Source organism: Myotis lucifugus, unplaced genomic scaffold (assembly GCF_000147115.1).
Source record: "Myotis lucifugus unplaced genomic scaffold, Myoluc2.0 scaffold_77, whole genome shotgun sequence".
In the NCBI taxonomy this organism is placed as follows: domain Eukaryota; kingdom Metazoa; phylum Chordata; class Mammalia; order Chiroptera; family Vespertilionidae; genus Myotis; species Myotis lucifugus.
In genome coordinates, this window is record NW_005871125.1 from 2,626,965 (window position 1) to 2,652,134 (window position 25,170).

The 25,170-nt window shown below is 38.1% G+C and overlaps 1 protein-coding gene across 10 annotated transcripts in view; it reads left to right on the forward strand.

Annotated features, from left to right (window-relative positions):
• The window catches only part of PDE7A (phosphodiesterase 7A), a 101,470-nt gene that overhangs the window by 43,864 nt on the left and 32,436 nt on the right, over nt 1-25,170 (forward strand). For 3 of the 10 annotated variants that reach the window (XM_014457485.2, XM_023755471.1, XM_023755469.1), the window contains exons 2-5: nt 353-413; nt 3,463-3,654; nt 17,380-17,531; nt 19,292-19,355. In XM_014457485.2, the coding sequence (XP_014312971.1) occupies nt 353-413; nt 3,463-3,654; nt 17,380-17,531; nt 19,292-19,355 (469 nt within the window). The remainder of the gene's footprint in view (nt 1-352; nt 414-3,462; nt 3,655-17,379; nt 17,532-19,291; nt 19,356-25,170) is intronic. The other 7 variants (XM_023755473.1, XM_023755475.1, XM_014457487.2 and 4 more) reach the window with 6 other exon arrangements.

Genomic DNA, 25,170 nt, shown 5'->3' on the forward strand with positions numbered 1-25,170 from the left:
AATAAAGCAGTTGAGCCATATCTTTTTTTAGTTCTGTTTACCTCTACAGAAGGTCTTCCCCAAGTGGGCTTGTCTGACATACTCCAACATTGAATTCCACGGACTGCATGCTCCTCACTCTGAATTCTTGTTTGTGGTAGTGCTTAACCTTATTGGGTTATGACTGTTTGTCTTCCTTATAACTCTAGATTTCAAGAGCAGATGCCATACGTAACTAATTTCATTTTGTATATCCAACTTTTCTTTCATTGTGCTTCATAAATAATAAATACATGTTTGTTGAATTGAATTGTATATCATATTTAATTGTCAGGCATTTAAAATGTGTGTATGGTTTTTTTTTTTTTTTTAGAGGCGTGGAGCTATTTCCTATGACAGCTCTGACCAGACTGCATTGTACATTCGTATGCTAGGTAAGCATTTTTTATTTTGTACCAATATCAGTTAATTTTACTATCACCTACTATTATTTGAAATTGAGATATATTTAATTAGGTAGCTTTTCATCCCTGTTTACAGCAGAAATAATCTATTACTTTGAAATTGAGTCTAGAAACCAATATTGAATGTGATGTGAATAAAGTGGCATTTAAGTTTCAGGTAATTGAGAAATCTGGCGTAATAACTGGGACTCTGTCACTCATGCCCAATTTTAAATTGCATCCTGAGTATCTATAATAATAAAGTATAATATGCTAATTAGACCGGATGTCCTTCCAGATGACTTTGGACAAGCCGGGGCTGTGAGTGCCGAGGCAAGCTGCCATGGCTGCCACCGGTGGGTGGGCTGGGCCTCCTTCTGCGAGGGAAGCCTGGGTCCTGGGTGCCAGAGGGAAGCCGGTGCCAGCAGCCGGGGGGAGGAAGGCCTACTCTTGGACGAATTTCATGCATCGGGCCTCTAGTTCTTTATAAAAAGAATCTTAGATTTGTAGAGTTGCTAAGTACTAAACAGATGTCCATGCTAGCATAGACAAAGATGCAGCCATGAAATTCCTGACCAGAGTCCTGTCACTGGGTGTATTTTGTTCTCAGTTGGCTGGCGAGGAGAGGACCATGTGTCTTCTAATCTTAGTTCTTAAGTTTTTAATGTATTGCTTAAGTCCACAAAGTAACATGAATTTTCACATATATGTCCATTCCTTGTACTTTAATTCATACTGTTAAAAATTTACTATTAAGATTCCAATAGGCAAATTTGCTCATCTTTTCTTACTGTTAAAAATTTACTATTAAGATTCCAATAGGCAAATTTGCTCATCTTTTCTTAAAGGCATCTTCCATGACAACTCTCCTACTTTTTGTTGTTGTTTTTCCTTTTTCACTAATTCCTTTAGATATTCTTAAGCCTAAATGTTCTCCAGTGTCCTGTTTTTGCTCTTTTTCCCCTCTTTAATTTAGTTTGTATATCTTATCTGCCTCAGTTTCATTCTATTGTCTCCCCACGAATGTTCAGCCCTTTCCTCTTCACTGTCTCCATCTCTCTCCAAACCTATTCAGGATTTTGCTCTCCTTGAAACAGCTTTTTAGACTCATATTTTTTAAAACTCTGTTGAACTTCTCCACATGGGCATATAATGGGTACTTCACATTTAAAATGTCTATTAGACAAAAGATTTGTGTTCTCAAGGTTGTTCATTTTGCAGTCTTGCCATCCCAGAAAATGTAACTCCATTCTTCTGGAGTCATTCTTGACTCTTATTTCTTCTGTACTCTATGTCTACTTTATCAGCAAATCTTCTTGGCTGGTACCTGCAAAATATAACCAGAATTCTGCCCCCCCCCCCCACCCCGTGCTGGTACCATCTGTTCTCAGCCATAGCAGATTTTTAACTTTAGTCGCATTGTTGTACGTTAGAGCTCCAGAGCTCATCTTGCATAACTGAAGTGTTGTACCCCTTGATCAACATCTCCCCATGTCCCCTCCCTATAAGCCATAGTTATTTCTGTGTTTATTGCGCTTCTTAACTAGTTTACCTATATGACTCTACGCAACTCTAGTGTGCCCAACCAGAGTCAGTCTTTGCAGACATAAGTTAAATTGCTCTTACTCGCATGTTCAGAATTCTTTAATAGTTTTCTATCATAGAGTAACAGCCAAAGCTAATGTCCCACGAAGGTCCAATATGATCTGGCCCTACTACCTCCCACCAGTTCCCTTCACTCACCTCACTCCAGCCATGCTGCCCTCTTTGCTTGACCTTGAACATGCCAAGCATACTCCTATCTAAGAGTATTTACTTATTATACTTGCTCTTTCTTATGCCAGGAAACCTCTTCCACCAGATACCATATGGCTCCCAGCCTCACTTCCTTCAGGTCTCTGCTCGGATGCCTCCTTTTCAGCGAGGCCTTCTCTGACCACACTAATGAGTCGCTCCTCCTCTACCTTGCTTTCATTTTCTCCATGTTACCAGCTGCCATCATCTATAGAACGAAACTATTTATTTTACTATTTGCCTCATTCCATGAAAGAATAAGCTTCATGAAGACAGGAACTTGTATTTTGCTTGCTGCTGTATTTCCTGAGTCTGAAGTGTGGTTGGGTGCACAGTAAACATTTACTACAGGGTGAAGGAATCAGCACTTGAGAGAAGTGGTTAGTCTTTGTGGGATGGACTCATGGTAGAAATGATGGCCTTACTTAGAGAAACAAAGAGTAATAGCAAGAACACAGGGATAGGGACTGGAGACTTAAAGTGTATGAACCTGGGAACTGTGGAAGTATATGGAGCCTGCGGAGTGAGGTTTAAATCCTCACTCACCCTTTACACTAGCTTTGTGGCATGGGCATGCTACTTCTCAGAATCTCAGTTTCCACATCTATAAAATGGGATAAAGGTCCTCTCTGTCAGAATTGGCTAGAGAATTAAATAAAATAATGCCTATAAAGCACACAAAAAAGAGTGCCTGGTCCATGGTTTGCAATGGTGCTATATGGAGAAGAACATCTGATTATCATATGGATACATGTAGAAACAGTGTGAGCTTGTAAAGAACAAAATGTAAGAACCAGCTAAAGGCCTTGGGTATACCCACTGTCAATGAGAATAGAGAGATTGATCAGCTTACATTTTAACATCTTTAACATTTTACTTTTCTGTACATTCAAAAAAATTGTAGGCTGCTTGAGAATAGGTAATGTGTTTTCTATTTCTTCATATCCCCTATAACCTCTAGTTTAGTGCTAGGTATCAAGTAAACGGTTCATAAATACTTATTTCTCCGTGTGGCTTTTTAACATTTTGTGCTGAGGATTTTTTTTAACTACTTGTGAGTAATAAGGTATTAGGTTGAATTATCATACACTTGAGTCATCTTTCAGAAAGCTAACTTTAAAATATAGATTATTATAATAATTAATGTAGGAGTAGATTTAAAAAACATGTCCATTTAGCCTTACAACTCAGTACTGAAAATTTATATAAAGCAGCTCTTAACTACTTATTCCATATGTATTACTAGTGGGCCACGCACTGCTTATGACTGTCACGCACATAGGCCTTTGTTGCATATGGGAGCTTCTTCCCAGATGGCAGCCTTCTCAGCTGTGTTTCATCCTTGACCCACCAGGAGATGTGCGCGTAAGGAGTCGAGCAGGATTTGAATCAGAAAGAAGAGGTTCTCATCCGTATATTGATTTTCGTATTTTTCACGGTAAGTGTTGGCAAACACAGTATTTATCTCAGACATTGAGCAAACTTCAGATCTTTATAAAATTACATAATTTTCCAAGGGAAAAAGGAATATAAGAGAAAACTGTATTATGTTTGGAATGTTTTAAAAACACTGGGTAATGGTAAATGACACTTTATTCCTAGATGATGTTAGTAAAATGTTTAGAGATAATTAGAAGTATGAAAGCTGATGTACTTTTCCTTCTTTTTAATTGAAATGTGAAATTATTTTGGTACATTTTTTCTTTGAAAAAATTGTTTTTCCTTGATTTTTAAATTTTATTTTTTCAATTACAGTTAACATTTAATATTATTTGTATTAGTTTCAAGTGTATAGCATAGTGGTTAGACAGTCATATACTTTACAAAGTGATACTCTCAATATTTACTCTACCTGGCACCGTACTTAGTTATTAGAGTGTTATTGACTCTATTTCCTATGCTGTACTTTACACTCCTGTGACTGTTTTGTGGCTATCAATTTGTACTTCTTAAACCCCTCACTTTTTTCATCCAACCTCCTGACTTCCCTCCCCTCTGGCAACCATCTGTCTGTTCTCTATATTTATGAGTCTATTTCTAAAAATATTTTTTCTTTAAAAAATTTTTTGCTCCGCATGTTTTGTCTTCACTACTCCAGATGTTTCTGTGCAAATGACATTTTGTAAAGGTGTTACATAATTAACAAGGTATGTTCTTTTGGTTTATTTGAAAATACGCATCACCTTTAAAATGTTTGGTAAAATGCATATTTTGAAACAAACATTGTGTGGGTCTGGCCCACAATGGAGAAAAGGGAAAAAACAAAACTTCTAAAACCTTTAAGTATTAAACACATTAAACCTATTTTTGGAGAAGTTCCACTTTTGGTAATGTTGGTTAAATTATTTGGATTAATACTCTAGTTAAGAATATTAGAAAGATTGGCAAAACATAGAAGATGTATTTGGTATATCAGAATGCTACTAAGGCAGAGACATGAGCTCCTTATTCAGGCTACTTTTCCCCTTAGTAGCATCTGTTGATTCTGAAAAAGGTGGGTAAGCTGAGCAGAGATTTTGGTGGACACTTAAGGGTAGAAAAACAAAAATAGGTGTTTAGAGCTCACCAACACTTGGAGATTGGTTCTGGTAAAACCTCGATGTTTAAATTAGAAACCCTGAAGTAAACCATAGAAATAAATCCCAGCTTTGAAACATATCCAGTGATTAGATTAAGATTATCTGTGGCTTTAATGCCTCTAGTCATCTGCTAGGAGTAAATATTAATCCTCTTAGTCTCAATTTACCTGTACATTTTTCATATGCAATATCAAACACTGACTTAAAAATAAAAAGGCATAATGAGACAAGACAGTGTGACCAAAGTGAAGAGGAAACAACAGACAATAGAAATATCTATATGGAATTATACACGGGCTTTAAAATAACTAATTATTGTACATATTGTTCATGGGTTCACTGAGCATCGACCCATGAACAAGAGGTCACCAGATCAATTCCCTGTCAAGCCACATGCCTATGTTGCCAGCTTGATCCCCAGTAGGGAGCACACAGGAGGCAGCCAATTGATGTTTCTCTCTCTCATTGATGTTTCTGTCTCTCTATCCCTCTCCTTCCTCTCTCTCTAATATCAATAAAAACATTTTTAAAGTAACTAAATATAATTACATTGATAAAAATAAAGAGACAGGATTGAGAACTTCATTGGAGAACTGAAAATTATAGAACCAGCTGGAAATTCTGAGACTGAAAAATACCATACCTTAAATATGAACTAATTTGAGATGGTTTTAACAGCAAATATGACCAAAATGAAGAGATAATTAGTGAATTGGAATATAAGCCAGAAGAAAATATTTAAAATGAAACACAATGAGGCAAAGGGTAGAAAGTGCAGAAAAGATATGGAATATGTTCCAGTTACATATTGCTCTATACCTGTCAAGAATTTGTGAAGAATCTGGGATTTTACCTTCTAAGCTAACAAGTGTGCCTATTACTGCTTCATGGATGTTGGCAGAAGGCACAAAACTTCTGGGTCAGAGACAAAGGACTTTATTATTCATGACCCAGCAATATGAATATCATATTGTGTCAGTTCCTCCAGTACCCAGCCTCCCCTATATCCTACAGTGGCAACCTGGAGGGGGTTATGTGAATATTTTACCAACAATGAGTCTGCATCACCTCTAAGGAATAATGAGCTTGGGGAATTTACCTTTTATAGTAAGAATACTCTTTGTCCCAGGGAAAGATCTTACTTATCCCTTAAGGATGCTAGCTGCAAACACAGCCCTGAGAAATGGCCCAGGCAATGATTGGTCAGGGCTTGGCATTCTTGGCACGTGCAATAAGAAAGAGAACTGACCCTGGGGGCCTTTGTGGAGGATTACCTCTCCCAGTAGTAACAAATGACCCCAAAATGTATTGGCATAAAACAACTTTTTTTTATGATCATGAATCCGAGGGTTAAAAATTCAGTCTGGGTTAGGTTTGTGCTTCATAATGTCTTCATCTTCAGCTGGGGTGGTTCAAACAGCTAGAGATGGCTGTGGTGGCTCCACTAGGTCCATGTGTCTGGGGCCTTGGTCCTTCTCTACATGCTGTCTCCTGGGGCTAGAACAGCCGTGGGCAAACTATGGCCCGAGGGCCGGATCCGGCCCGTTTGAAATGAATAAAACTAAAAAAAAAAAAGACCGTACCCTTTTATGTAATGATGTTTACTTTGAATTTATATTAGTTCACACAAACACTCCATCCATGCTTTTGTTCTGGCCCTCCGGTCCAGTTTAAGAACCCATTGTGGCCCTCGAGTCAAAAAGTTTGCCCACCCCTGCTCTAGTCCATATAATAAAAGCCTAAGCAACCGTTACAGCAGAGCGACCAGTCACTATGATGCGTACTGACCACCAGGGTGCAGACGCTCAATGTAGGACTGCCCCCTTGTGGTCAGTGCACTCCTACAGGGGAAGCACCGCTCAGCCAGAAGCCAGCCGGCTGGCGAGTGCAGCGGCAGTGGCAGGAGCCTCTCCCGCCTCCACAGCAGCACGCCAAGCAATAAGGGGCAAACAGGCGGGCGGTAAGGAGCGAGGGGTCCTGGACTGTGAGAGAGATGTCCAACTGCTGGTAGATGGACAGCCCCAAGGGGTCCTGGACTGAGAGAGGGTGCAGGCTGGGCTGAGGGACACACACACACACACACACACACACACACACACACAGTGCACGAATTTCATGCACTGGGCCTCTAGTTAAATATAAGAGAATTATTATAATTCTAGTCCACGTGTACACTAAAAAATCTGGTGTGTTGTTTTGAAAGATTCTGGCATGATTTATTAAATAGTAATGGCAGCTACTAGCCTGACAGTTACTTCTGTTCATGGAATTCACCCAAGCCCATTGACGTCATAGACTGGAAGGCCTGGTCTCTCTGCCAATGTCAAACAATACATGGAATATATTTCTTTACAGTTCTTTTTTCATTCCACACAAGTGCATTTATTTTCCATTTTCTATTTCTCCTGGCACATGGTAATGTTCCATTTCATGTAAATGTATTTTGCCCATTATCTTGAGCTTTTTATTCATTTTAGCACTTTATTCCACCTCATACTAGGGCAGCAAGAGAATTTTTCAGGATATTTACATTGTGGCCTAAAAAATCTAAACTTTAAATTTTTTTCTTATTCATCTTTTTGTCCTGTTCTCTGGCTCATAGAGATTTAATATTCTTGCTGCATCAAATTGACCAAAACTGCTTATCTTCTATCAGATTTTATATGACCCCATTTGTATTTCTCTAAGTGTAATCTGTATTAACTTAACCAAATTCAGTCTGGTTGCTGCCTTTCTGGTTGCTGCCTGTCTGTTGCTGCCCACTATGAAAACATATAGAACTCTCCCTAAATTTTCTCTTGATCTTCATGTGTGTTTGCTTTTGGGTTGTTTCCTGTCTTCCTAACAGAGCTGTGTTAGATGTGGATACTCGTTTCATGTTTATTTATATGATCAGAAAGAACATCTGTTTCTATGTGTATTTTGGGCTTAAAAGCTTATGCCGTGCTGATTTTATTGTCTTAGATTATTATCTCAGTCTTTAATATATAGTAATTCTCACACAAGGGTACATCCTATTCTATTCTATTCTATTCTATTCTATTCTATTCTATTCTATTCTATTCAGAAACTTTTACAGCTTCTCACTTTGAGCATAAAACTCGTTGCTTGGCATTTCCCTTTGCCTTGACTTTCTTTCTTACAGTGTTTTCTTATCTTTCCTGCTGTACTGCCTGGTCCTTGCTTCCCTATTTCCAAGCATATTAAGTGGCTTGTCTATCATTTGTAATTTAGTCTCCCCTTCAAATGTGAGCATGCCAGCCTCTTCTTATAGCTGTGGCATTGTAGACTAAGGTCATATTTTAAAATTTTAGTTTGTTCCCAATCATTCATTTGTCTTGAAATCACATCTGGTTGTTTTCAAAAACAACATTTCTGAGAAAGTTTGTGGAGCTATAACAGGAAGCAATCATCTAAGTCCTCTTCCTCTGCCTTTTTCACCACAAGTGTTCCTACCTTCTTCCTGTAACCCTTTCCTCATCAAGCGGTGCTTGTAGAGACGAGATGAGCACTGCTGTATTGAATGGAATTAAGAAACAGAGCATTGTGCCCCGTGTGTGTTGTTTTAAAAACTTACCTAGTTTCCAGGTGACTGTGAGGTGCCTGTATCGAAAATCACCGATTTTTTATCACTGGATATCTTCTTTAACTTCCTAGCACAAATTAGAAAAGGATATGGACTGTACCTTAATTGTAATACAGTTTAATGGCAGTGTAATCCTATTTTGGAGAATTGGGGAAATTGGAGATTTAACTTTAGGCTTTATTTTGTATGTTACCCATTAAGGCCTTGTGTACTTGCTTTTTCTCCTTTCTTTCTCAGCTCACTAATAAGGGGCTGTGTTCAATAACTGAGTTTAAGCATAAGAGGGACCCAACATAATGCATAACCCATAACTGAAGAGTGGAAATGCCCAATCCTTACCATAATAAGACTAATCTTTTTAAAGGATTTTATATTTTGAAAAAGAAAAAAAAATGTTTTATATTGACTGTTTTATCAAATCCCGTCAAAATGAACATTGAATCCTGCAAACTAAGGTTATTAGAATTGCTTAAGGGAACGAATATTGGTTATAGGGTTTATTCTCATGTTAACATTGATTAAATTTTAGATTGTGAATAAGTCATTTCTTTGATTTGTAATAAAGCTTGGATTGTCTATATATTCATTTTAAAGAAATAAGATTATGCATATTTGAAATCTTCAAATGTGTACATTTATTTCTGTAGTATGTAAAATATGCAGTGGTCTTTGGATTGGAATTATGCTGTCATGAAGAATAAATCTGGTTTTGTTAAATAGTGTGAAGTTATGTGTTTAAAAATATTTGAACCTGAAATTAATGTCAGTTATACCTCAATAAAAATATTTGATATCTATAATAACTATAGCATTAAAGTTAAGTGTTTATTTTTTGACCCCAAAGACATATTACATATATTATCTCATTTAATTTTTACAACAGTCCTGTGAGGCTTATAGTGAGGACACTGAGGATCAGAAACTTTAAATAAGTTTCCCAGTGTCACATCACAAGTAAAAATGACAGAGCTGGGATTCAAACTCAGGTGTGTGACTCCAAAGCTCATGTCTGTATCCACTCTGCTGGGCTGCCTGTCCATTTCAGCATGTGCTACTCTAGTGCAAGCCATTGCTCCAAGCACCTAGCTTCCCTCACCCCCACCCCCACCCACTCGCACATGCTAAATGTGAAAACTCGCCCTAACCGGTTTGGCTCAGTGGATAGAGCGTCAGCCTGCGAACTCAAGGGTCCCAGGTTCGATTCCAGTCAGGGGCATGTACCTTGGTTGTGAGCACATCCCCAGTAGTGGGTATGCAGGAGGCAGCTGATCAGTGTTTCTCTCTCATTGATGTTTCTAACTCTCTATCCCTCTCCCTTCCTCTCTGTAAAAAATCAATAAAATATATTTTTAAAAAAATAAATAAATGTGAAAACTCTTCCAAGAAAACTTATCTCATAGGTGGAGGTGAATGTATTTACTCCGTATTAACAATAGGCTTTCAGATATGGCTCCTGTTCTTTTTGAGGAAAATTAAAGGGAAAGTTAGAATATAGAAGGTCTTCAATTTTTTTTTATTCAATTATTATTCAGCATGACCTTGCCCTAGACTAGAGTTAAAACCTTAACAGCACTAAATTTTTTAAAAACATTTTAAACAATCTCCAAGGGTAATTCATGATTATATGCATCTAAATGATTTTTATGGCTTTAAGGTGGCAGATACAGTGACTCCGTGGCTCCCTCTTGTGGACCATTAAAGCAAGTAGTAGTAGAGTCTCAAGAACCAAAGGTTTTTCTTGTTAAAACCCTCTTTTGTCTAATAAGTAAATATCAGTGACATTTCCTGCCGTGCCATTTGGGTGGTAGAGAAAAGAGCCTCTGAGAGAGAGTTGGGAGGAATACTGCCAAGATGTGTTGATTCCCCAGCCCTTATGTTTCCTTAACCTGTATATCTTGTCCACACTCTAACATGAGGGAAAAGCAAGAGAGAAGTATTGCTTCTGACTGTGTCTGCTATCCCACATTTCATTTCTTTCTTATGTATGTATGTATGTATTTATGGCTTAGAGAAGCTAAGACTGGGTGGCTGGAAGTAATTCCCATGATCATTAAGTAACACCGCTCATTTAGTATTGGTAGAGGCTGCTGCTGATGAGTTTGTTCACGGTCACATAGGGAGGTAATGTGATATTTTAGACGAGAACCAGCAGAGCCAACAGCTCTTTAAAAGTAACTTGATTAATTCACGGAGCCTGTTGGGTTTCTAAGCTGGATTGGAATGTGGGTAACCATGCAAACTAGAACAAGCCTGGGACTTAAATAGTCCTAGCCTGGCAAAAGCTGGACTTTAGGCAACTTTTATCTACTGGTGTATTGTGCTATGAAATAAATAATGGCGCATCGCATGTTACAGCATGAGCTCATGAGAATATTGGTAATAGGGTCAGATTTTGTGTATTATGGTCAGAGGGTGAGGTTTTTAGTAATTAAATGAAAGCACTAGTTAATGGTATAGTTACCATTTTCTGTTCCCAGTTCCTTCTTTTATATATTCCTAATTACTCAACTTGATACTTTCTCTGAATTGGCCTCTACTTGCTTGTTTCAATATAAGAATTTTATTTTTAATCATCATACGGTGTGTGTGTGTATGTGTGAGTGTGTGTAGAAGGGAAGAATTTGGGGCAGGAAAGACCAAACCTGAAGAAACAAAATTTCCATCTTAAATGAGCTTATCACACTTCATCCTTGATTTATAGTTGATTCTTTCCTTAGATCATATTTTGGAAGTTCATCTAGAACAGTTCTCTCTAAGTTTCTTTTACAAAACTTAGTCTCCAGTTTGGCATTGTGTTTTAGCAGTCATTGACATATGCTCCTATGTGCTTGTTCTGCTGAGGGTTTATTTTAAGGGAATCAATCAGAATGTGCTCCAAAGATTTAGTTATAAGAATGTCTATTTCAGAATTGTTTGTAAAGAAGAATGAAGGTTAGAAACAGCCTAACAGCAAGAATTATGTAGCCCTAACTGGTTTGGCTCAGTGGATAGAGCGTCGGACTGCAGACTGAAGGGTCCCAGGTTCGATTCCGGTCAGGAGCATGTACCTTGGTTGCGAGCACATCCCCAGTAGGGAGTGTGCAGGAGGCAGCTGATCGATGTTTCTCTCTCATCAATGTTTCTAACTCTATATCCCTCTCTCTCTCCCTTCCTCTCTGTAAAAAATCAATAAAGTATTAAAAAAACAACAACAAGAATTATGTAAAGGGGACCCACCCTAAAGTACAAAGTTAACCATTTAGAGAAATATCAGAGGCATGTTTGTAAGAAGCAGTCTGTCCCTTTGGCAGAGAAGACAGCCCTTCGGGTAGTGAAGCTTGGAGGACATCTCTGCTCTCCTAAGACTTCACTTTCATTTGCGTTTAGAATTTGGTGTAAAGGGTGAGTTCAGGAAAATTCAGCCCATTCAATAATGACTCTTTAAAACGAAGAAACTGGCACAGCAGATAGATAATTAAGCAAAACGGTGCAAGAGAGCAGCAGAACTTAACAGTGATTAAAAAGCACTTCACAGAAAAAGGTTGCCATCAAACTGATGTCAATTGTGACCAAATTTTCTACCGCTCACTTAAAAAACTAAAGGAAGCAATAACTTCGTTGTAATGAACAACTTCAAGAATTCAGAGAAAAAGATAATAAGACAACAAAAATAATTGAAACGTACATTCAGAATTGGGAAATAAAAGGAGCAATTGTTTCAATAAAGCTCAGATATGAGGGTATTTGGTAGGAATACCAGGTGAAATAAGCACTAAATAAGATAATGAGCAGAGCAGATAGAAGTGGGAAAACAAAAGGAACAAATCGTTTTAAAAGATTTGGAGAGAACACCCATGAGACAGCAGACAGGCAAAGGTGTTTCAAGGTAACAGTTTAGAGTCTCTGAATAATAAGCTAAAATAGTGGAACTAAATAAATATTTAGAGATATAATTCAAGAAAACTTTTTAGAAATAACATTTAAATTTGCACGTTGAAAAAGCACACTGTGTACCGTGGGATGATGACCAAGAATAGTTAACGTGCGGTCTAGCCTAGCAAAGTCATTGGACTTGAAAGATACAGAGAGATGCTGTGGGTGGCCATGCAAAAAGACCAAGTCACTTATGAGGGGAATGTAATGGGCCTGCCTCCGATTTTGCATCTCCATACAAGAAGACAGTGAACCAATACCTTCAAATAAACTCAAAGGAGAAAAATGAGAACCATGAATTTTATATTGAATATTTATATTCAGTCTGTTCTTCCAGTACAAAGGCTACCAAGAAAAGCTTTGAGCATTCAAGAATATATTGTTTATGAGATATGTTGTTTACATGAGCCCTTCTTGAAGAAACTACTAAAGGATGAACTTAACCAAACAAAAGATAACTGGGGAAGCCACGGCAAAAGGATTTGAATATTGAATGTATTTAGTTCTAGAGCTGAACCTAAAATTAAAGTGGGCTTTAGAGTGGAAGAAAACAAAAGTGCTCTGATAACTAACAAACATTGGAAGAGGAAGAGGGAAAGAAGATGATAAGGTGATTTCCTCACATTAAAGAATGATATCTAAAGCTGTTAAACAAGTAGTAGAACTGTACGCTTATTTAACAAAATTGTAATGTTGTACCAGTGCCCTTCAGTAGAGGACTGGTTGATTAGATTATGGTTCATTCATTTGATGGAATACTTTATAGTCTTAAAAAAAAGAAGGCATTCTGGGAAATAGCTTCAAGATAAATTAAAAAGCAAGGCCCAGAATAGGTTGTATACTATGCTATCATTTATGTAAAAGTAGTAGAAACATCCTATATAATAAAGAGCTAATATGCAAATGGTCATCACGCCCTTGTGCGGGGGGCCGGGGGACCTGAGGCCATGCCCCCCCCCCACCTGGCGGGGCTTGACAGGGGTGGGGCTGGCCGGGTCTGGGTCTCTCGTGATTTCGAGGTGCTTGCGGGTGGGCGGGGACTTAACTCTGGATCCCATGGTGTGCCCCAGACTCTGACAGGAGGGAGATTTTCATATACATTTTACTAATTTTCTTTCATCTCTGACGCTTCTATTATAGAGAAAGGGCAAATAGCAATATTAAAATATTTCCTCTAATTAATTCCCTTTTAAGGTGCATGAATTTCATGCACCAGGCCACTAGTATTATATAATGATGTTTCCATATGTTTGATCAAAAAACTCAGGATACGCAAGAAGCTTTGGGGGGAAAAAAGATTATCATTTTACAGGAGGGCTTACAGTCCGTTGGATGGGGGACCTGATAGGAGTGAGGTTTTTTACTGTGTTCTTTTCTTCCTCCCTCTTCCTTTCTTGCTTATTTTTTGAAACATGTGAATTATATGTTCAAAAATTAGATTGGTGAAAAAAATCAAATATGCCTCTCTCCCCCCTGGGTTCCGGTCCTGTGTTAAGCCTTAGGCGGTGCTTTGTGGTAGTTTTAATTGCCAGGTCCCATGGGATTTTCGGTTCTTTGCAGAATGTGATATTTTCAGGGACAGGCTCCTCAGGCCTCAGGTGAAGAAAACACTTCGCTGGATGATTTGCCGTTTCACCTGGACAGTTCTCTGCCCTTCCTTAGATTGTCTCTGAAGTAACCACTTATTGTTCGGGTGCTTCTATCATTAAGTGAACGTCTGTTTATCCTGTTGTGTAGGCTGTTTTTTGAGTTATTCTTGCTGAAAGGCATTGGGCTCCTGTGATGAGAGAGCACTTCCCTTAAGTTAATGTCTAATATTCATTCTCAACTTAATATGGTCAAAACAGAACTCTTGATAATTAGTGCCAACCTCAGGGTTCTGTGAAATAGGAAAAGGACATGAGTTATGGTTAGTTTTTTTCAGTTAAGGAAAATGAAACATCTGGAAGTTATGACTTGTCAGAAGTCACCCTGAAAATAGGAGTAAGGCAGGGGGAGGATACAACTATGATCTTGTGGGAAGAGTCCCAACTTCCAGACAATGCCAGCTGTCTTCACCTCGGACGTGTGAATCCTGCCATGTTGCTACGGGGACTTAGCATGGTGAGTTGAGTGGTTGGGGTTTTCCCCTCAAATGAGGCTCATTCATTGTTTTGTATCTTATGCAATTGTCCTCTCAAAGAGATTCTCAAATTTACTTGAAGATGTATTAGTTTGGACCAATCATTTGAAAGCAGTGATTCTACTGTTAGTGTATATCTGCGTGTGCACATGATGTGATAAATTGCTAATGATAAAATTGTTATCTTTTGTGTGTAAGATAAATTGAAGGGATGCTCATGACCTTGAACTCTTTTTTTTTTAAATATATTTTATTGATTTTCCACAGAGAGGAAGGGAGAGAGATAGAGAGTTAGAAACATCGATAAGAGAGAAACATCGATCAGCCGCCTCCTGCACATCTCCCACTGGGGATGTGTCCGCAACCAAGGTACATGCCCTTGACCGGAATCGAACCTGGGACCTTTCAGTCCGCAGGCCGACGCTCTATCCTCTGAGCCAAACCGGTTTCGGCGACCTTGAACTCTTTTAGGTTACTTTTCCATAATGAATAGAATACGTGTCTTCTGCAACGTTTTGTAAAACTGTGAAGTACCTTATAATTCAGGGATGATGGTGCTGGTATTGTATGAATTAGATCTAGTCTGCTCCCCACATACTCATTTCCTTCCTCTCTGACCCTTCCAGGTAGGGTCACATTAAAGACGTGCATTTCATACATCATCTTTTTCCTCTCTGCTTCTTTTTTTGCACATACTGTCATCTAAATAAGGACAATTTTGAATGATGGTATACATAGGATTTTTATAATAAACAGTTAACAAACAATACTTTTCAAGATTTAAAAAACGTATGAGTACTACTGTGGACACAGTCTTTTTAAACAGACAGATCTGTATTTTAAAATCCAGTTGTCATCCTGAATTGGCTCTGTGACCTTGGGCAGATTACTCAATCTCTCTCAGAGTTAGTGTTCTCATGTGTAAAGTGGAAGATAGTAATATTTTGAGATTATTGAGAGCTAAATGAGATACTGGTTGTAAAGCCCTTGGATCATTGCTTTCACTGAACTTGGTCTGCCCTCATTTCCTCAAAGGTGCTACTTCTAGTTCAAACATAATCACTTGATAGTAATAGTTTTACATTTAGGTTCCAGTCCTTTTAATATGTTACATTGTTAAAGATCAAAATTTAACTCTACTACTGTTCTAGATTCTTTGGATTTTAGACTCACTGGAATAAAAAATAAGGGAAATGAACCACAGAACAGTGTGCATTATTTTATTTCTGGCTTATGTGAGTGGACGGAATGTTTCAAACACAGTATGCATTTATTCCACACTTATTCACCTATACCTACTTGGCACTATTATGTAGCTTTGAAATACAGAGATGAAAAAAATAGTTTGTGCCTGTATTGGAGGTCGTGGTTTGTCAAAGGAGACAGGTCAGTGAGCAGTTACAATACGAGATCAGGAGTGTCTGACAGGTGTGTGCGCACAGGAACCTTGGAGAGCCCAGAGGAGGTGCTTCCCCTCGCTCTCAGGAGGGCGTTCAGGTGTGCTTCCCAGGGAAGGTGACGCCCGAGTCACATCTGGAGCAAGCCAGCCTGGGCCCTGGGCCCTTTTCTTCCAGGCTAAGAGATGGAGTTCATTTTAAGATAATTGGGAGCCAGTGAATACTTTTATTTAGAGCAACATGAACAGATTTGGAGCTTAAGATAATACCTAGAAGCATAACTGTAAGTAGTGACATCAGCATCGATTTTATCATCATCTACATTGCCACTATTTATTTAGTACTTCCTGTAGGTGACTTGTGTACACGTTATCTCATTTAATCCAGCACCCTTTGAGTTCGATATTATCGCCATATTTTGTAGAAAAGAAAACGCAGGGTAATAGAGGAGTTAGTGACTGGACCCACAAGAAGAGGATGTATTTGATTACCTACCTGACTTTCCACCTGGTGATTCTAAGTTCATGGAAGTTAAGATGAGAGATTATGATTTGCTTATCCTTACTCTTCATTTTCATGGGTTTTATATTGTGAACATTTCACTCAATTTAGAATTTAAAAATAACATATATTCCCTACAAGATCGCTTTTAGGCCTTAACTGGGTAGCTCAGTTGGTTCGAGTGTTGTCCCGATAAGCCAAGGTTGTGAATCTGATCGCTGGTCAGGGCACATACAAGAATCAACCGATGAATGCATCAATAAGTGGGACAACAAAGCCATCTCTCCTCTCTCTCTCTCTCTCTCTCTCTCTCTCTCTCTCTCTCTCTCTCGCTCTCCCCCCCCCCTCTCTTTCTCTCATCAGTAAAGTTTTTTTTAATGTAAAAAAAATAGAGGTTTCAACACAAGTCTGTTATTTAATCTATTACTCAAAGTTTGGTTTATTCTAAAATGGCTGCTAGACTCACTAACAGAGAACATGTCAGTCTCCAGTGTGGAACCACGTCTTTTCTGGGTTTTCATCATACAGAATTTTTATCCCTACGTTTTAGAACTCTCTCTCACAGGATGTAAACTGCTTTATTCTCCATTCCATTTCCTTTTCCTCTGAATAAAATTACCTCAAGGAAATATTTAAAATGATACCTCCTTGGGATTTGAGATGTTTTAATTGCTAAAGTCTCTGATATAACTTGGCACCCGGCTTCTTAGTATGAAGCATAGTTTCAAACTAGGTTTTGTGTTTCTGTTCCATGTGTATTTAGTATATTGAAGCAATAGAGTGAGAAATGATAATTCTTGGGAAGTTAAAAAAAAAAAGCTGATTATTAATGGAGCCTCACTCCTCATTATTAACTTTCTAAATGCTGTCAAAATTGGCCATTTACCCCTTCATTTTTAGTTCTTTAATAGGAATACAAGTAAAGTACCTCTTCTCTCCTAGAAGTGTGGTATAATGGCTAACATTTTAAGTCTTTATTTGTATATAGCTAGAAAAGAGGTATTTACAAGATAGTACATGCACAGTTTTGACTTGCTGTACTCACCTTTTACTTCTTTTATTTCAGCTCAATCTGAAATTGAAGTTTCAGTGTCTGCAAGGAATATCAGAAGGTTACTAAGTTTCCAGCGGTATCTTAGATCATCACGTTTTTTTCGTGGTACTACTGTTTCAAACTCTCTAAACATTTTAGATGATGATTATAATGGACAAGCCAAGGTGTGTATAGCTTTTTCAAGAAACATTACCCTTTTGATAAGTTTAATGAAGCCTTCTTTTCTCATCTGATACAGATTTATAGAGCCTTTTTTTGTATGTGAAAATCAGTTGAGCCCATTTTTCAGGTTTTTCCTTTAGAGCAGTTGTTCATTCATTTTATGATTAGGTATTACAGAGCAAGGGAAATTTCTGAACTAAATAAGTGAAAATGCTTTTTATTTATTATAACATTAACAAGTAGAGCAGTAGAACTTTAAACTATAAGATCACAATATTCTTATCGCTGGGAAGAATATTATGCATTATCTGACCTAATTCCTGTATTCAATAGATAAATGAACTATGGCCTAAGGAGCAAAGGGGACTTATTTGAGCTCTGATTAGAGGTAAATCAGCACAGAAAGTTAGTCTCGTGACTTTCAGTCAAATGATTTTCATACATAGTCTCTTGAATCAGTGGATTATTTTGAGGACTTAGATGTTTCTTAATTAAACCCAGTGATTTTGAGCATTATTTTCTTTACATGTTTTAAAAGAAATGTCTTAATGAAGGTGGAAGTTAGATGAACTTTTTTTTAACAAATGAGGATTTTTAATCTTATGTTTCTATATTTTTAGAATTATTATATATATATATACATATACATATATATACACATACACACACACACACAAGATTTTGTAAGTTTGTGTAGATAGGGCTGGAGTACCTTTATGATAACATTAAAGTGAAAAAACTTCTGTCTTTGATAAAAGAAATCAGTGGAAAGTGTTCATGCTTTCTTTAAACTTTAAAAAGTTCACAAGGTTGTCTTTTTGGAATGAGAATGTTGATTTGTGTATGATTAGTTGTTGGTACTATTATAATCTCTACTAGTGGTGTCTTAGTGTTGCTTATGTTGATCTATTTATAAATGTATACAACAATGAACTTTTGGAAACAAAATCAATTTTTTTCTTAAAAATAAAGTTTGCAGAACTTTCATGTTACAAATATATCGTGTAAAAATAGAATCTACTTGGTTTTTAAAGTCATTGTGGTATTTATTTGTTTGGCTGAAAACTAATGTAGTAAATGCTATTGTTTTATAAGGATATTTAAAGAATATAAATAAATACCCATAATTGGGAGTGTTTTCTAAAAAAAATGAATAAAAATTTAAGCATAGCATAGTATAGATGTCAGGTGCCCAGGTTCCAGAATCAGGCCACCTGATTTAAGACCCCAGCTCTATGATTTTTAGCTGAGCAAGTTAGTTACTTTTTGCTTGTTTCCCCATCTGTAAATGAGGATTGAGAACAGTGCCTACTCGATAGTGTTGGTGTGAATAGTAAGAGTACAAAGTACTTTAACAGTACCTGGAATAGAGTAAGTGCTCAGTTACTATAATTTAGTTTTACTAAACTTTTAAAATCTAGTTTCTAGACCATACAACATATGAACCATACTTCTGTGATGCAAATTATGGTAGAATTCTTAAAAGTTTGTCGCAGAATAGAATAAGTTTTTAAAAACACTAACCTTACTTATACATTTATTCATTGGAAAACAATAATATTTGGTTTTTCAAATTGAGTTTATCTCTTTATACATTTTTTGGAACCAGTTGGAAAGGTAATGATTAAAAGGATAATGATATATAGCATTTCTTAGAGTAAATCAATCACTTTCCATTTTCATTAACTTTTCTATGAACCATCTACTAAAGATAGTGTTATTGAAATTAAATTACAGTAGGAATGTTTGGTTTTCATTTCAGTGTATGCTGGGAAAAGTTGGAAATTGGAATTTTGATATCTTTCTATTTGATAGACTAACAAATGGTAAGTGAAGAATTCGACTTACTCGAATCACTGTGTTCTCTGGCTGCTGCGTTGCTGGTACAGCCTCTGGCGGGTCGTTGCTTCCTCTGACTTAGGAGCCTCTGCTGGCAGGGGGGGCGTCATTTTGTCTCTTCTGTATGACTGATTGATAAGCCTAGAGCCAGTCTCGTACATTGAGTTTTTGATTATTACTCTTAGCAGTAATCAAAAAGCCAGCCACCATCACCTGGCCATCCCTCCTTAGGCTGCTGTTACTAATAACCCCCATGAATGTTATCTCGTGTTCTTGAATTTTCTTTTGGGTTGTGGCCATTTACAAGGACACCTTATGACCTGTGTTCCAGCTTGGATAGTGCAGCTGTGGGTAGATGCCGGCCTTCCGAGAGACATTCTTCCCTCTAGGTCTGTGGCCCTCAGCTTTTCACACTGGAAAGACCGTCCCCTCCTTGGCCGGCTGGGGAAGAGCTGCAGCTTCCTAGGGGGCGTGTCAGAATCTGCAGTGTGTGTGGTTTAAAAAAAACAGGTGATTCTGCTCTGTTCACCCCCCCCCCCAATTTTGTTGTTATTGGGGGGGGGGGGTTCATGTTACCTTATTCTCTTTGGGGATCAGTTTTACTTAGGGAAAATTTTTGGCATAAAAAAAATGGGTGCTACATGTAGTTCAACTAGACTTTGTCCCTTATGTCTGTCTTTAATACATACATACATACATGCATGCATATATACATACATCAGCGTGGAGAGCACACTGAGGAGGCCAGTCCTGGCTGCTCAGAAGGAAATGATGTGCTCTGAAAGCACCCCCTTTTTTATTTCCCTTTGGAATGAAGCTCCTTTCATAAGGAAGCCAAATATGGGAAAAGGACAAGCAAATACAGCTTTTTTCATCTTGAGGGGCAGTGGTCTAGCTTTTTAGGACGCTACATCGTTCCCTCTGAGTGAAAATACCTTTGTGTTCACTGTTTGTCTAGTGACTAATGATAGGAAATAGGCAAAATGGTAAACAGTGAAGTTTGCCTCGTCTGCAAAGCCTCCCTCCGCCGCCCTTTTGTTTTGCCTCCTTTCTGTTTCTCTCCCACCTCTCCTTGGCCCTTTGGTGACCAGGTGTGGTGTCCCTCTCCCTGGCCCCCGGTGGGCTGCCCACACAGCAAAGGCTCATATCCTTTGCACAGCAGCCCTCCCTTCCAGCCTCTGTGAAAATACAGATAGTGAGGTAACAGGTGTCAGCTTCTAGGTCCGGAGAACGCCCTTTCCTAACTCAGCACGAGTCTTACTTATCTCAGGATAACATGGAAAACAGTGCACACTTAAGACCTTCACGCTTTAGCCTTATAAAACTCTGTATGTCTAACAGTTGAGAGCCTATGATTAGTCTACTGGACATTGGTCACTCATTGAAATGTCTCTACATTGCATTTTTTCACAGTGCTAGTCGGGGCCTGGTGATGAACAAGTGTAGGGTGGCAGAAGTGAAAGCCCACGGGGCCACATTAGCCAGTTAGCACTGTGCTCTGTGTAATCTCCTCAATCCTTTTGTGGAGAAGAGGGCTGAATGGTTTCTTCTTAGGGTTGGTTGTTAGGGTTTAGTAGAAGCCGCCCATAGTTAGCTACCACCTATGATTTTACAGGTGGTGATATATATGTGTATATATATTCATTCATTCCATAAACGACAGCTACCCAAATGTTACAGGAATTCTATACGTGAAGAGAGATACTTGGGAAACAAATCAGAGGAAATTCCTTTACTTGCATTACTTAATTAGCACTGCTTTCCTTTCAAAACTGCTTATCCTGACATGAATTCTGGATGATATATGTACATGGTTTCCAAGTGTATAGTTTTCCCTTCCTGCGTTTGATCCCGTGCTTGCTGTATTTCTTACTCTGGTAATTTCCACATGCTGTTGTAAGGAAGGCAGGGAGAAGGCAAGCTCAGTGATTCACCAAGACACATGGCCCCGGCCTGTCCGCGGCAGGAGGAAAGCAGTTATTGCTGGTCGGATACATCTGACGTTCCTTCCACGGGAATGAGTGTGAGGTGATAGGAGATGACAAGATATGCCTGTCACCCCTGAAGGCTACCTGGCGCGTGAGGACCCTGGTCACCAGGCCTGTGTCCTGGAGGTAGCCTAACCCTGTTGGCTCCCATCTGAGTCACATTCTGAAAGCTGTCAGGGCCACTGTACCTTTGGCAGTTCTGTCCTTTGATATATTTTTATGAGGGTAGCTTTTTTAGCAGTACAATTTTTTCCAACAACCTTTTTTGTTTCCATTTTCATATAAGTCCTTTTGTGCCTGTTTCTTGTTTAACACATCGCTTGTTTTGAAATGTTTCATTGACTTGTGTTCTTATCCACTGGTATTAAATAGTCCATTAGTGTCTTATAAACTGAAAATGGGGGAAAAATGCTATGTGGGCGGCATGCTCTAATGTGGGTGGCATGCTCTGATCTGACTGATTCTTGTCAGATTCCTGGGAAGTTCTTGGTGCAAGACGTTACATGTGTTGCTCTCTGCAGTGTGTTCAGATTGCAGATGAGGGTATTTTACCAATAGATTTCAGCTTTCCTGAAACTTACTCTAGACCAGTGATGGCGAACCTTTTGAGCTCGGCGTGTCAGCATTTTGAAAAACCCTAACTTAACTCTGGTGCCGTGTCACACATAGAAATTTTTTGATATTTGCAACCATAGTAAAACAAAGACTTACATTTTTGATATTTATTTTATATATTTAAATGCCATTTAACAAAGAAAAATCAACCAAAAAAATGAGTTCGCGTGTCACCTCTGACACGCGTGTCATAGGTTCGCCATCACTGCTCTAGACCCTAGAAATTGGTCATTTGTTTCATTGGTTAGGAAAACGATTTTGGGAGAACCCTATCAAAACCTAAATATACAGACTGTATATACATTTTTTATATTGAGGTTATAATTGACATATAACATGTTAGCTTTAGGTGCACAGTGTAATGATATGAGATATATATATATATATATATGTGTGTGTCTCAAAATAATCACAGTAAATCTAGTTAACATCTGTCACCACATTGTTACAATTTTTTTCTTGTGACAAGAACTTTTAAGATCTATTCTCTTAGCAACTTTCAAATGTGCAGTACAGAATCATTAACTATAGTTACCACGCTGTGTATTACATCCCAAGACTTACTTATATTTTATTTTACAATTGGAAATTTTTACCTTTTGATATTTTATTTTACAATTGGAAATTTTTACCTTTTGACCCTTTCCCCCAGCCCTGCCTCTGACATGCACAATCTGTTCTATCTGTGTGCTCAGCTTTTGGTTTTGGTTTGAGATTCCATGTATAAGTGGGGTTATACCGCATTTGTCTTTCTCTGACTTATTTCACTTAGCATGCTCTCAAAGTCCATCCATGTTGTTGCAAATGGCAAGATTTTGTTTATTTACTTGAGGCCCGGTGCACTGGTAGGGTCCCTCAGCCTGGCCTACGGGGATCAGGCCGAAACTGGCTCTCTGACATCCCCTGAGGGGTCCCGGATTGTAAGAGGGCGAAAGCCAGGCCGAGGGACCCCACCGGTGCATAATCAGGGCCAGGGAGGGCTCCAGGGTGTGTCCAGCCCATCTCCCCCAGTCCCAATCGGCTGGACCCCAGCAGCAAGCTAACCTACCAGTCGGAGCATCTGCCCCCAGTGGTCAGTGTGTGTCACAGCAACTGGTCGAACAGTCGGAGGGACAATTAGCATATTAGGCTTTTATATATATTGATTGATTGAATTTATTGGGGGGGGAGCATTGGTTAATAAAATTATATAGGTTTCAGGTGTACAATTTTATAATACAGCATCTGTATATTTTATTGTGTGTTCACTACCCCAAGTCAAGTCTCCTTCCATCACATTTATCCACCCTTTATCCTCTTCTACTTCCCTCCACCCCCCTTGCCCTCTGGTAATCACCATATAATGTTCTCTGTGTCTGTGAGGTTGTTTTGGGGGTGTTTTGTTTTGTTTTTGCTTAATTCCTTCACCTTTTTCACCCAACCCCTCTCCCCTCTGACAGCTATCTGTCTGTCCTCTGTTTCTGTGAGCGTTTCTATTTTGTTTTTTAGTTTATTTTGTTCATTAGATTCCACATATGAGTGAAATCATATGGTACTTGTCTTTGACTGGCTTATTTCACTTAGCATAATACTCTCCAGGTCCATCCATGCTATCACAAAAGGTAAGATTTCCTTTTTTTTAACAACCAAGTAGTATTTCATTTTATTAATGTACCACAGCTCTTTTATCTACTCATCTACTGATGGGTAGTAAGGCTGCTTCCAAATCTTGGCTATTGTAAATACACAGAAGTGAATATAGGGTACATATATCTTTTTGAATCCATATTTTGGGTTTCTTCAGATATATTGTCAGAAAGTAGAATTGCTGGGTCATAAGGCAGTTCCATTTTTAATTTTTTTTTCTCTATACTACTTTCCACAGTAGCTGCAGAGTCTGCATTCCCACCAACAGTGCAGGAGGGTTCCCTTTTCTCCACATCCTCTTCAACACTTGTTGTTGTTGGCATATAAATCATTGGAACAGAATAGAGACCCAGAAATAAACCCATACCTTATGGTCAATTAATATTTGACAAAGGAAGCAAGAACATACAGTGGGGTAAAGACAGTCTATTCCAGTGATGGCGAACCTTTTGAGCTCGGCGTGTCAGCATTTTGAAAAACCCTAACTTAACTCTGGTGCCGTGTCACATATAGAAATTTTTTGATATTTGCAGCCATAGTAAAACAAAGATTTATATTTTTGATATTTATTTTATATATTTAAATGCCATTTAACAAAGAAAAATCAACCAAAAAAATGAGTTCACGTGTCACCTCTGACACACATGTCATAGGTTCGCCATCACTGGTCTATAGTGTTGGGAAAATTGGATAGATAATGTGCAAAAAAATGAAACCAGACCACCTTCTTACACAATGCACGAGAATAAATGGATTAAAGACTTAAATGTTAGACTCTAAACCAAAAAAAAAAAAATCGTAGAAGAAAACAGTAAAATCTCGGACATTTCTCTTAGCAATATCTTTTTCTATCTCCTTGGGTAAGGGAAACAAAAGAAAAATAAATAAAAGGGACTACATCAAACTAAAAAGTTTTTGCACAGCAAAGGAGATCATCAACAAAATGAAAAGACAATCCACTGAATGGGAGAACATATTCACCAATGATACACCTGAAAAGGGCTTAATATCCAAAATTTATTAAGTACTTATAAAACTAATTACACAAAAAAATCTAATTTTAAAAAATGGGCAAAGGACCTGAATAGACACTTCTCCAAAGAGAACATATAGATGGCCAACAGACATGGAAAGATGCTCAATGTCACTAATCATCAGAGAAATGCAAATGAAAACCCAATGAAATACCACCTCACACCTGTCACAATGGCTATCAACATTAAATCAAGATTTCCTTCTTTTTTTATGGCTAAATAACATTCCTTCTTTTATATTACTTCAATAAAATTCTATACACACATATATCACATTTTCTTTATCCATTCTTCTAGCTATAGGTACTTAGGTTGCTTCCTAAGTATTGGCCATTGCAAATAATGCCACAGTGAACACTGAGGTGCCTATATCTTTTGGAATTTAGTATTTTGGATTTCTTCATATAAATAATCAGAAGTGGGGTTGCTGGATCATATGGTAGTTCTATTTTTAATTATTTTGGGACACCTCTGTACAGTTTTTCATGGTGTCTGCACCAATTTACATTCCCACAAAGAGTGCCCAAGGGTTCACCTTT